The sequence below is a fragment of the Hemiscyllium ocellatum genome, chromosome 12 (genome assembly GCF_020745735.1).
Source record: "Hemiscyllium ocellatum isolate sHemOce1 chromosome 12, sHemOce1.pat.X.cur, whole genome shotgun sequence".
Lineage (NCBI taxonomy): Eukaryota > Metazoa > Chordata > Chondrichthyes > Orectolobiformes > Hemiscylliidae > Hemiscyllium > Hemiscyllium ocellatum.
This window is the reverse complement of record NC_083412.1, coordinates 39602616-39616847: the sequence shown is the minus strand read 5'-3', so window position 1 is coordinate 39616847 and position 14232 is coordinate 39602616. Positions and strand designations below refer to the sequence as shown.

General features: G+C 38.2%; 1 protein-coding gene across 1 annotated transcript in view; it reads left to right on the top strand.

The window, feature by feature from the left end:
• Positions 1-14232, top strand: part of gk (glycerol kinase) — a 98407-nt gene that overhangs the window by 43457 nt on the left and 40718 nt on the right. Inside the window, exons 7-10 of the mRNA XM_060833522.1 lie at positions 3096-3205; positions 4758-4824; positions 6412-6447; positions 13934-14001. Of these exons, the coding sequence (XP_060689505.1) occupies positions 3096-3205; positions 4758-4824; positions 6412-6447; positions 13934-14001 (281 nt within the window). The remainder of the gene's footprint in view (positions 1-3095; positions 3206-4757; positions 4825-6411; positions 6448-13933; positions 14002-14232) is intronic.

Sequence of the window (14232 nt, the reverse complement as noted above, 5' to 3'; positions counted from 1 at the left end):
AACAATAGAAAAATGAACAATAAAGTAGAAAAAGGATAAAATTGTGGTTCAGATGATAGCTTTTATCTAACATTTGCATGCAGGCCTTAGATTTTGATTCTTGTTGCTTTGCAGTACCAACTTTGACTTAAAATGTGTAATAAGCTGAAGTAATAGAAATGTCTTTCTGCAACTGATTCCACTCATGATGAATATGAATTCTTATAAGAATTAATTTGCCAGAAAATGATACTTTCTTTGCAAAATTGTTAAGAAATGTATTTATTAATTATTACTTACTTATCTTATCTTTTGCAGTGTTATGAAAAAGTTTCTTTTCAAGCTTTTCTTTTACAAATGTGAAAATTAGAAGCATAAGTAATCCATACAGCTCCTCATACCTGCTCCACTATTCAATAAAATGATGGGTGATCTGTTTGTTTTGAATTCCACATTCCCATCTACCCCTAACAATCTTTGATTCCATTGTCTTAAAAAAATCTAATTATTTCCACCTTAAAACACTCAATGATTCTGCCTATGCAGCCTTCTGAATAGAAATTCCCAAAGTCACACGGCCATCTGAAAGAAAAGATTTCCCCTTTTCCCATATCCACCTTGTTAAGACCATTAGAAATTTCTAGACTTCAATCAACCCACCCCTTACTCTTCTAAACTTCAGTCTGTACAACTTCCCTCATAAAATAATCCATTAATTCCAAATATCAATCTAGTAAACAAAAATTGTTGACGTACGGTTACTGGGCTTTCTGTCCACACATGTTGCCAGATCTGCTCAAGTTTTTCAGTAATTTCTGTTTTTGTTTCTGATTTCCAGCATCCACAGTTCTTTCAATCAAGGCAGTAAATCTCTTCTGAACTGCTTCCAACATATTTATGTTCTTAAACCAGGAGATCAATACTGCACACAGTATTCAATATATGGTCTCATTATTGCTCTATATAACTGAAGCATAGCACAATTTTATATTCAAATCCCCTCATAATAAATGGATAGAATTCCATTAGCATTCTTAATTACCTTTTCTACCTGTATACCTTGGAATTTTCCATTTAAGTAACATTTTACTTTTTATTCTTCCTTTCAAAATGACCAACACATTATACTCCATCTGCCAATGTTTTCCCCAATCACTCAGTGTTACCTGAAAATATAGCTATGATGCCTTCACTTCATTCATTCAAGTTATTGATATAAATTGTGAAAAGCTGAGTCTTCGGCATAGACCCCTGAAGTATTCCACTTGTCACATCCTGCCAGTCGGAACAAACCTATTTATATGAATGCTGTTTTCTGCCAGTTAGTTAATCTTCTCTACATGCTATCTTCTCTCCTGCCATCCTGAACTCCTACTTTGTGCAGTATTGTTTAGGCGATACCTTGTCAAATGTCTTTCGAAGTACAGTTTGGCAATAGGCATACCTTCCTCCTAGGTAGATTGGAAGTAAAGTAGCAGGAAATATAAAAATGGAATTGTGACAGTTTTTATAAGTGTGTAGAAAATGAAAAGGTTGACAAAGGTAAATGTGGATGCCTTAGAGTCAGTGACTGGATAAAATATATTGTGATAAGTGAACTTGAGAGATATTGAACACTTGGTTTGTGTCGATCTTCGAAATCAAAGACACAAAAAAACTTAAATTGTGGGGATCCATAGATCAAATTACATGAGGAGCTTAAAGTAGGTGTAAATACTAATAAAAAAAAATTGTCTTCGTAGACAGTAGTCAAAAACTACTGAGATTAGAAGTTGATGGTCCCTGTACCAAAGTCCTCTACCCAAGGATTTTGAGAGATGTGACTGCAGTGATAGCAGATTAGATTAGATTACTTACAGTGTGGAAAAGGCCTTTCTGCTGAAGCGCAACCCACCCATACCCTTACATTTACCCCTTCACCTAACACTACGGGCAATTTAGCATGGCCAATTCACCTGACTTGCACATCTTTGGACTGTGGGAGGAAACCGGAGCACCCGGCGGAAACCCACGCAGACACAGGGAGAATGTGCAAACTCCACACGGTCAGTCACCTGAGGCAGGAATTGAACCCAGGTCTCTGGCGCTGTGAGGCAGCAGTAATAACCACTGTACCACCATGTCGCCCATTGCTACCATGCCACTCATGTATTAATGTATTAGTTGATATTCCAGAATTGCCTAAATTTTAAAACAGTTCATGTGGGTTGAAAAGTAGCAAAATGGACCCCTCTATTCAAGAAAGGAGGAGCGGAAAAAGAGGGAACCATAGATCTAACATTAGTAACAGTTTAAAAGGTTAGAATCAGCTATTAATTGCCTTGGGGATCACAATGAAAATCCATCACATTGATTGCTGACTGAGAGAATTGTCCCATGTGGTGGGGAGATTGACATATCTAACTCTCTAGGAATTATATGAGGGTAGATACAGAGAAGCTGTTTTCCCTAGTTACAGAGTCAAGACTAAGTGTCACAATCATTTAGGGCTCAGATGAGGAAACTTTCTTCACTCAAAATATCTTGAATCTTGAATTCTCTCCTGTAGAACTCTGTGGATGCTCGGTTACTTGATACATTCCAGATGGAATTTGACAGATATTCAAAATGAAGGGAATCATGGGCAGAAAAACAAAGTTGATTGAGAACTTGCTCATTGGAGCTCAGGCCATTTCTAAAGTTCTTACCCTGTCTCTCCAGTGTTACACCAGGCTGCTTTGAGAATCCTTCATTGCACAATACCGTCTCGTCCTGAAAAAATGTTTAATATTTATAATGCAGTGCACCGTGAATAAAACCAATAGAAGTGTTGGTCTGTTCAGACAAAAGTGCTAATGTCTGTTGTAAATTGAGTAATGAATGCTCCATATCAATCCCTGCTGCAGTTACTCAAAACTGTAATCTTGAAGCCTGATCTGAAGTAGTGCAAAAAACCCCCACAAAATATGTACATGTTGGAACTTTTTTTTTAACAAGAAGGTATGAACAAATATTCCTACCAAAGTATCCACCGTAGAAAGTTCTGTCACAAAAATATTGGTCTATTTATTGTGTCATTAGGCTTGTAATGTTATTTCATCTGTTTTGATAATATATGGTGCTGTCTATGGCTCTAGTGTTTGACAGGTGCACATGAGGGTGGTGTTCATTGTACAGATGTGACCAATGCTAGCAGAACTATGCTGTTCAACATCCATACCTTGAAGTGGGATCCTGAACTTTGTCAGTAAGTTATATATGATGAAATATGACCAATCTTCATATAAAGAAATTGATCAAAATTATCAAAGTTAAGTTGAACAAACTTTAATGTTGAATTTTAATTATATGCCATTTATAGTGAGTTGAATTTAACAATTGAAATGAAGGTTTTAAGTATTGTTAAATGAGTACTTATAAACCACACTTCATATGTACAGGTTTCCATTTTCACATAAACAATAAATAGAAGTCAATGGCATGAAGAGGCTACTTAGCTGTGTCTCCTCATGCTGATACATGGAAATTGGATCTGTTATGGCCCCAGGATAGTGTGTTACAATACATATGAGGAGGTGTTCACTGCGCTCACAGCTGAAAATTCTAATTTGTTTTTTTTGCATAATTTTTCACATACTCAGCTATTTTGCCTACCAGAAAATATAATAATATTGTATATGAATCTCAATCATTTGCAAAACTGGAAGGTACATATTTTAGTGTAGGGCTCTGTTCTTTGCCACAGAATGAATATTCAAACACACTGCACTTTTTCTCAACTGAAATAAGTGACAGCTTTTCTCTAGTACAGTTGCAGGGCAATATCTTCTTGAATCAGAGTCAACCTGCTTTGTTTAAAATTAATGTTTACCTATTAGCTGTTGATCATTATCTAACTGGTGCATTCTCCATGATAATGCCTCTACTAATTAAAGTCCACTTCCCAATCAATCAGCTCTCTCCTGTCAGACAGATTGAGCATTGTTTTCCCTTTACATTGATTTTTTTTTCCCCAAATTATCCTAATGAGTGTAAGACAAAACCTTTCAATAAAATGTGTACTTTTTTTCAGCAATAATGGTTGAATCCATAGGAATAATTTTTCATTTGATATCCTTTGTAGGTTGTGAAAGATGCATTCATTATTGCTACAACAGTGAATTTTTGAACAAAATGTTTAAAGAGGAAGTAGAGATAGCCACAGAGCATCTGGATTATCTTTAAATATTAGAATTTGGAAATTTCTGTGTTGTCCTTTGTTGGATGCAGCATTAAATATCAAAGATCAAATAGAGTCATAGAGATGCACAGCATGGAAACAGACTCTTCGGTCCAACCCATCCATGCCGACCAGATTTCCCAACCCAATCTAGTCCCACCTGCCAGCACCTGGCCCATATCCCTCCAAACCCTCCCTATTCATATACCTCATAATTCATATTCAATTGTACCAGCCTCCACCACATCCTCTGGCAGCTCATTCCATACACGTACCACCCTCTGCTTGAAAAAGTTGCCCCTTAGGTCTCTTTTATATCTTTCCACTCTCACCCTAAACCTATGCCCTCTAGTTCTGGACTCCCCAACCCCAGAGAAAATACTTTGCCTATTTATCCTATCCATGCCCCTCATAATTTTGTAAACCTCTATAAGGTCACCCCTCAGCCTCCGAAGCTCCACGAAAAACAGCCCCAGCCTCTCCCTGTAGCTCAGATCCTCCAACCCTGGCAACATCCATGTATATAATTAATTGGAGTGGTGATTCTTCTCGCATGTAATTAATTTGTGTGCTATTCTAGATTCTTTGACATTCCAATGAGTATTCTCCCAGAAGTGAGAAGTTCATCAGAAATTTACGGATTAATGGTGAGCCAATTCAAATTACTAAAAACCAAGGTCTAATTAGTAGTAATATAAGTTGCTAATTCATCATGATAAATATGAGCTCCTCGCAACATTATTCACATGCTTTACTATATTTTATTATTATTGTAAACTTTACCCAAATTGTGGGGAAAACTTCATCAATAAATGGTATTCTCACATATTGCAACCAGACACACAGAGCAAACAGAATAATGCTATGTCTTGTGGAACAGGTTGGCTGCTCATCCCTTTTACTTTCCTGTAAAGCCTGAGGCTGGTGAATTAGAGCTGTCTTCCAGACGCATGGAATCTTTCCAACTCTAAACCTCACCCACATTCAATCGAATGAACTGTCCCATGTGAAAATTGCCCCATTATGTCCAAATCAGTGCAACGTACTTTAGAAAGGATGTCAAAGTTTGAAAAGGATGTAGAAACAATTTTCAAAGGAGTGGTAGGGATGAGAGACTTCTGTTACATGCACTGATTGAATGGAAAAGTCTGTCCATCAATGTCTGGGTCAAAATGTGGATCCTAACTCTATTGCATATCAAGAATTGTCACTCAACACCAATTGGGTGATTAGTCTGTTGATGTGCACAGAGCATATTTACTACCCATTTAAAATAGCTTGAATTTTCTACAAACCTCTGTCGTCTCTGAATTGCCTTACAGCAAATATTTTAGCTCTACTCACTTGTCTTATGAACTAACAAAGATAGGTTTCAAGCTGTTTTGTAGTTGTAAAGGAATCTAAAAACACAAGTTCCATGAGAACAACTGGTGTAGACAAAATGTGTTGGGCATTATTGCTGATGCAATCTTCTATTTGCATCTAAATTTTCTCTATCTAAATTATACAGCATATATTGATCCTGCAAAGGAACAATGATTCTCATCATTTTGTATGATTTACACAACAAAGTTTATGGTGGAATGTATTGACAAAAATAGTACAAAACAGTTGAAGACAACTCAGCAAAACCAAATAAAGTTTGAAGTAAAATGCACTTTAAATACACTACTCAAAGACTTGTAGCGGCCTGTTCAGAGATGTTATTACATGCCTCTGGAGCAGGTGAGATTTGAACATTAGTTCATAAACTTTTAATTTACTCATTGTTAGAAATGCAAATGATCTTAACATTGTGACTAATGACAAGCAATAAAGTATATGACTATGAATTCACCAAATGGAACTACATTAATAACATCTAAGAGTAAGATCAGCTACATTATTTCAAGATTATCATAGAGAAAAGGCTTGAAAAGAAACTTTGTTGATAGGTTTGCTATAGTATAAGGCATTCAAAAATTATTTAAGGAAAGCGAACCCTCAAGACTCTTAAGAACTGCCACAGAATGCAAGGCGACAGGCCAAATGTCATAAAATGAGATTAGAATAGATGAAGGTTTGACAACCAGCAGTGACCTGATGGGCTGAAGGGTCTCTTTCTGTGATGTAAAAACTCTGACTCAATATAGTTTTTAAATATTGTTACTGACTTTTTTAAATACATAAATTATTTAAAATTTGACCTACTACTGACATGTATTTCTTATATATTTCTTTTCTGTTTTTAATAGAGATGTGGGTCATTAGCTCAAGTACCAATTTCAGGTGTAAGTATATTTTGTTTTATTTTGAAATTCTGTAGACAGTTCTCCCTATGATGTGTCTGTTACTGGAGTTATTTTACCTTTGTATTTTCTGAGTATTTGTTTTCTTACATTACTTTGTTACAGAAATGTATTACAGATAAACAATATGTTTTTACTCACAGGAATTATTCCAGAACTCATTTATTGTCCCAGATATTGCAGGCACTATTATTTATGCCCAATCATTTTAAATAAAAGATTTATGTTTTTAATGGACAATTTAGTACGATGTCAACCACAATAGACCCCTTTATCACAGTACAATTTAAATTTGCTGTATACAATGAAATGCATTTCACATTAATACTCCTTACTAATATAACTTTATTCAGGGAATTGTTTGAAAACAGTTATTACACTGATATTATACTACCACTTATGGGTGGCATGGTATCTCATTGATTAGCCCTGCTGCCTCACAGTACGAAGGACCGGGGTTTGATTCTAACCTTGGGGACAGTCTGTGCTAACTTGTCCATAGTGTCCAGAGATGTGCATGCTGGGTGGATTAGCCATGGGAAATGCAGGGTTACAGGGATAAGGTAGGGGTTCGGGTATGGGTAGGATGCTTTTTAGAGGGTCGGTGTGGATTGTAAGGATTCTTTCATTCTGTGAAAAGTCTCTTTCTCTGTGTGAACATCAAGCTTTGAGCTGAATGATTTGTGCAGAATAACAATCTTTTAGTTTCTTCTTGGACAAAAATTGAAAAACCTCCCTTTATATTAGATTTATATTTAAAGCTTTGCCTCTCTAGCTACTCCCACAGTTAAAACATTCGAAACAATGGATTCCTCACAAGTTTCCGTCTATTTTCACTATAACTAAATTGCTGCTCATTTCCACAGGACTTATTTTTCTAAACTCTATTACCACATAATGAAAGCCCAGCTTTTTACAAGAGAACTGCATTTCTTCCTTTTTTCAAACACCCTGCCCATGATCATTTGGCCATTTGGGACAGTTACAGGTTCCATATCTTAACAATTTAGAGAGTGAATCATGGTCAGTCCTGCAGATCCAGTGCAATCAATTAAGGATGGGAGACAATGGTGCAGTGGGGGATACAGGTTACTGTGGGAAGGAGTGTCATCAATAGTCACCAGCACCCTGGCTTCGATGGGGGGTGGGGGGGTGTTGGTGACAGTGCAGCACAGTTGTTGGCATGACTAACCCGTGCGTACAGCGTTCAGAGGGTAATGTTAGGAAATGAATGCATTAATTAAAGAGTAGGGTGAAAACATGTGGAAGCTTATAGCTGATGGAGATGACAGAAAGTACAAGGAAGAGAGGAACATAGAGGTTTGAAAAGGTCCCTTAGATTACCATGCTGAGGCTGTGATTCACTCTCTATTAAGCAGAGATGACTATCAATCTCAGAGATTGATAGATTTTTGATGTCTCGAGGAATTAAAGGCTATGGGGGGAGTGCGGGTAAGTGGAGTTGAAATGCCCATCAGCCATGATTGAATGACGGATTGGACTCGATGGGCCGAATGGCCTTACTTCCACTCCTATGTCTTATGGTCTAAGCATGTTCTGTGACCCTTTCCATTCTCAGCTGATGTACAATGGAAATGAAAAATGGCTGCCACCACACTTCAAATAGGTAGAGTAAATGGATATTCTGTTTGAAAGCATCAGTTTTATTTATAAATGATATGAGGCCTTCAAGGCAAATGTATTAGTCAAGTACTCACACAGCACTGGTTAAAGACATCTGAAATCATAGAATCCTACCTGCAAAATGCATGCAGTGACCAACTAAGTGGGGTACAATTCCTGGACACAAGAAATGTTGACCATATCGTTGGTCATTACAAAATGACCATAGTCATCTTTATGAAACAGGAATATCACAGACAACCATAAAATTGTCACTTGCAGGCCACACTTCACAAAGGTCTCTTAGGCTCACAAGGGCATGGAGCTAATATCCTCTCACCTTGACCTGTAAGTATGAGCCAACATGCTGTTGTGTGCAATGTTGCCTTTTATGCTGATGGGCAGATGAGAAGGTGGATAGATTTTAACAATTATGTCACACTTAACATCTGGTGTAGTTGCATGGATGGCTTGAGTTATGTGCATTGGAATAAGGTCCACTATGTCGAAGTCTATTTAGAGACATCCCACAGCCATCCTTGTTAAAGTCCTTCATTTCCCACTATATCAAGGATTATGCGAAATCATCATTTGTGTGCTCACATAATAAATAACTTTGTTCCTAACATTCTAAATGTAAGCTTATTGGAACTGAAATCAATGAATCCAACATTAAAGCAATTATCATTACTGTGGCCATTGTGCCATAGAGGCACAGAAGAGAAACAAATGTGCCAGCAAACCTGGGACTAGCAGCAATCTCCAGAGACTGCTGAACAGCCTCAGTGTGAAAATATTACAACTGTATGTTCCCTCAGGATGCAGCAGAGATACAGAAAGAAAAGAGTCTATTATCTAGTCATTTCCTCCAGTTGAGCGGGTTGGATTGTCACCTCAGAGTTGGATGTCCTGGAAAACCATCATTGAATTATGCCATCTGCTGCAACAGAACTTGCAAACCGATGGGATGGGTGGCCATCTGATCGTTGTGTCTGTCAAGATGATAACTGCAGTAAATTTTTATGCTTCCAAAGAAAGATCCATTGGATACCTCTGGTATTGCTTAATTCCCAACTCATAAACGTATCAAGTATAATACTTATGCAATTTATCGCAGATCATTTCCCCTGTGGTGATGTCAGTGCTGCCTGGACAGGAGACTTTGCTGACATAACTAGCACTCCCCAGTTGCAGGGTGCTATAGACTGTTGTATTGCATTGAGAACTCCTTATCAAAACAACCTACTTCAACAGAAAACAATGCCATTCCATCAATGTGCACATCGTCTGTGATCATCGGTACCACATCTCGAAGTTGTGACAATGGCCATATACTTGAAGCACTTTCATATTCCTGTTTCATTTCAAAGGTTAAATATTTTACAGTATGGTTACTGGGAGGCCTAGCTACCCTCTGCATTCATTGTTGAAAACATTGTAACACAACCATTTGCCTGAGGCTGAGTGTAGATGCAATGCAACCTATTCTTTCATCAGCACCATGGTGGAGCAGACAGTTGGCCTCCTGAAGATGAGATTCTGATGCTTGGATCGGTCCGGGTGGCCTTTGTGGTACACTGCATACTGAATATACTGCATATTCCTTGCTTTCTGTGTCCTGCACAACTGGAGCAAGCAAACGGGAAATGATAGGATGCTGAAGAACTGGGAGAATGACAGCAGTCTTCCAAGAAGGAAATAAGGACGTTAAACAGTGTGACTATTGCACTCAGCATGATAGATTAGTACAACACCAATCGCAACAAGACACAGGACTCAATTGACACCAATATTCCTACTAAGCTGCATGGCTATCCAGCTGGTGGGAAGCTTCATACTGTTGTTTGGAATGCTGATGAAAGTCTTCTGTTCATGCATGTCTTTGTAATGCATGCACCTCAGAGGTTTACAGAGCAGTGAAAAGTAAATTATAGTGAATGTATTGACACCCACTTCAAAGAGACGTGAGTTGGGGGAAGTGAGCAATCATTGACAAAATATTGACTTTTTGGTCAAAAAAAAACAGCCCCTAATTATTTTTGTAAGCAAATACAGGTTTTTTTCTGCTTGTTTTTCATCATTTCTCCTGTTGTATAATAGATGTTAACATTTTCAAATGTTTTAAGGTTTTCCAACGTGTTATGCTCCAATTTGAACAATGACAGGATGCAATATTACATTGGACATTCAGGATATAGTATGACTCCTTTTAGGCAGATTTCTTCTAGAATGTCATCGAGTGACCTCAGAAATGGTTCCTGTTTGTTTCTCTCTTACAACATTTGCTGTGAAGGGTTATTGCTAGCTGACAGCATAAGACCCGATAAGATGTTACAACTTTTCAGGGGTCACTAAATGCTTTGAAATTAGTTTAGCTATAATCCCAAAAAAACTTTCTGAAACGTGCTTCTTTCTAGAATACATTTCCTGCAAGGATTGAGGAGATGTCGCATCTCCACTTCTTTCCATAAGTAACTCTATCTGCTGTTCTATGGCTCTTTAAGGTGAAGGGTGGAAAGTATAGGGAGGATGTCAGGGGTAGGTTCTTTACCCAGAGAGTGGTGGGGGCATGGAATGTGCTGCCTGTGGGAGTGGCAGAGTCAGAATCATTAGTGACGTTTAAGTGGCAATTGGATAAGTACATGGATAGGTGCTTAAGCTAGGACAAATGTTTGACACAACATCGTGGGCCGAAGGGCCTGTTCTGTGCTGTATTGTTCTATGTTCTATGTTCTTCTTTTCAGATTTCTTAAACTGGCAATTTGAAATTTCTTGGCATTTTTTGAGATGTTTTTGGCAATCTCTAAAATTGAGGATTGTGGCTTACCTTTCCTACTTCGTCATCCCAGATCTAAATATTACCTTACAGATAGTGAACAGATCTTAAGGAATAAACTATTTGCCACAGAATTCAAAGCCTTTGATCTGTTCTTATAGCCCCAGTGTTTATATGGATGATCTGTTCTTTTGCTTCTCAATGATAATCCCTTGGATATTGATGGTGGGAAATCAAATGATGATAATATCGTTGAATGTCATGGGGAAATAGATTTTTTCTTGTTGGACATGGTCATTGACTGGCACATGTTGTACAAGTATTTGTCAGTTATCAACCTAAGTCCACATGTTGTCAAGGTCTTGTTAACATATGAGGTTACAAATTGTACAGAACATTGCATAATCTTGAGTGTACATCCCAACTTCATTGATGAAGCAGCTGAAGATAATTGGGCCTTGTACACCACCCTGAGGAAATCCTGCAGAGATGCCCTAGGAATGAGATAATTGGCTTCGAACAAGAATCATCTTCCAATTCTTCTCGGACTTCAACCCTAATTCTCATTTACTTAAATTTTGCTGATGTTCTTTTATGTCACGTTTATTCAAATGCTGCCTTGATGTCAAGGACAGTCAGTCTCACCTTGCATTGAGTTCAGCTCTTCTATCCACATACAAGGGTATGATGGGGTCAGGAATTGTACGGCCATGGAGAAACCAAGCTGAGTATCATTAAGCAGGTCGTTGTTGTGCCCTTGCTTCCCTCAGTGCCAAGTAATGTTCAATGTGAAGGAGTACGATTATTTACCCACCCATACCCCTACATTTACCCCTTACCTAACACTACGGGCAATTTAGCATGGCCAATTCATCTGACCTGCACATCTTCGGACTATGGGAAGAAACCGGAGCACCCGAAGGAAACCCACGCAGACACGGGGAGAACGTGCAAACTCCACACAATCGCCTGAGGTGGGAATTGAACCCGGGCCTCTGGCGCTGTGAGGCAGCAGTGCTAACCACTGTGCCACCGTGCCGCCGTTGTCATGAGACTTCACGAGATCCACAGCCAATGTTGAAGATTCCCACCTATATACCATTTAAATTCTGCCCCTGGGTATATCCTGCTGGTGAAACAGGCCATATCCAGTGTCTAGGATGGCAATGTCTAGGCCGTAGGTTATAAGGTATGTGAGTGAATGTGACTTTGTCAATCTGATGCTTGACTAATCTCTGGGGTAGTTCTTCTAATTTTAGCTTAAGCCAAAATTAGGAAGGAGGACTTTTTAGCATCAACAACAGCGTTTGTGCAATCATCATTTCAGTTGCCAAGGTCAGAATGTATCATTGTCAAATTGAATATATGGCTTATTATCTGACCATCCAAATTATGAAAAAAGCAAAATGAAGTCGTGCAGGCCACTTCTAATTGTATCCTGCCAGTTTGTGTATCTATCAGATGTTCTTCTTGGTCTCCTCACACTCAGTCCATGTATCTTATGAGGGCTTTTATTGAATGCCATATAAATAATGTCCATCAATGTTCCCCTGTCTAGGATTTTAGTTATGTTCACAAACAATTTCAGGTTTGGCTGCTATGACCCCCAGTCTTTTCACAACTCCACATTGTCACTCAGATCAGCTGGATATTGCAAGGTTTCAAGGTGCTCAGTCATTCTATCCTCAATTATAGACTTGGCTAATATTTACAACGGCAGGTATTATAGTAGCTGAACAAAGTCCTAGTTAAATCACAATAGAGTATTGTGTTCACTTATGTGCATTACATCTTTGGAAGGATCTGTATCGGCCTTGGAGGAAGCGCACTGCAGATTAATCAGAACAGTACCTGAACCACATGGAGCAGTTAGACTAACTAGGTTTTTTTTCCTGAAATTTAGAAGACTGAGGCAGGATTTTAATTGAAATATTGAAATTATTTGGTTAGATAGTAAAAGTAATATTACCTCGTTAATTGGTCAGCGTAGGACTGGAGAATATTGCACATATTGAAGTTAGATCTTTCACACAGGAAATGATAGAAGCAAAGAACTCTTCTGTAAATGCTAGTTATTGTTTGATAAATTGTTAATTTTACACGTGACGCTGAAGGATGTTGATTAACTAAGGATATTATGGGAGATATAGCAAAGGTGTATACATGAATCTGGATCACAGATTGGCCATGGAGGAGGAGAAAGTGAGAACTGCAGATGCTAGAGATCAGAGTCCAGAGTGTGGTGCTGGAAAAGAACAGCAGATAAGGCAGCATACAAGGAGCAAAAGAATCAAGATTTCGGGCATAAGTCCTTCATCAGGAATTGTGCAAAACTGTAAACAGCTTGTTTTTTGGCTCATTGAAGAATAGTCCATTGAATGGTTTCAAAGGTTGATACCGATGAGGGGCTTATGCCTGAAATGTCGATTCTCCTGCTTATGTTTTTCCAGCACCACACTCTCGAATCACAGATTGGCCATGATGTTATTCAATGGCAGGATAGACTAATTGGGCTAGTTAGCCAATTCCTTTTCTATCCTCCTATTCCTTGTCATGTATTTCTATTTATGCAGATAAATATGGTAAATATTCCAAGTGAATATGTACTTGAATGACAAGATTAGGGGAAAGATATAAAAGAGACCTAAGGGGCAACTTTTTAATGCAGAGGGTGGTACGTGTGTGGAATGAGCTGCCAGAGGATGTGGTGGAGACTGGTACAATTGCAACATTTAAGACGCATTTGGATGGGTATATGAATAGGAAGGCTTTGGAAGGATATGGGTCGGGTGCTGGCAGGTGGGACTAGATTGGGTTGGGATATCTGGTCGGCATGCTGTACATCCCTATGACTCTATTTAGAATTAGATGAAGAGAAATTACACGGCAATTCCTATAAATTATGGGTGGTTGTCCTTGTATACAATCAAGTTGTAACATAATTTCATAGCTGAGAAAACCTTAATTTGTGTTAACCATTTTATGCTCCACTCCAAACATTTTATTTTTGCAATTTAGTACCATTCAGAGAATGTAATTGCACTTACATTTACATGCTATCTTTTTCAGTGTTTAGGTGACCAACATGCTGCTTTAGTTGGACAAATGTGTTTTAAGCCGGGACAATCAAAAAACACGTAAGTTTGCACCTTTGCGGAAATATTTTGCATTTCAACACTAGTTAGTGATAGATAATCTTTGAATACATTTACATAGAAGAGGTATTCTCTGCTCTAGCTGCCTTTTTATTGAAATGAATATGTACAATAAATGCTTGTATTGAGCGAGACTATTCAACATATTATTTGGTATGCCATTAGTTTGAATCTTCTGCATTCTTCAGCTCATCAGTTTTTGTGATGTGACTG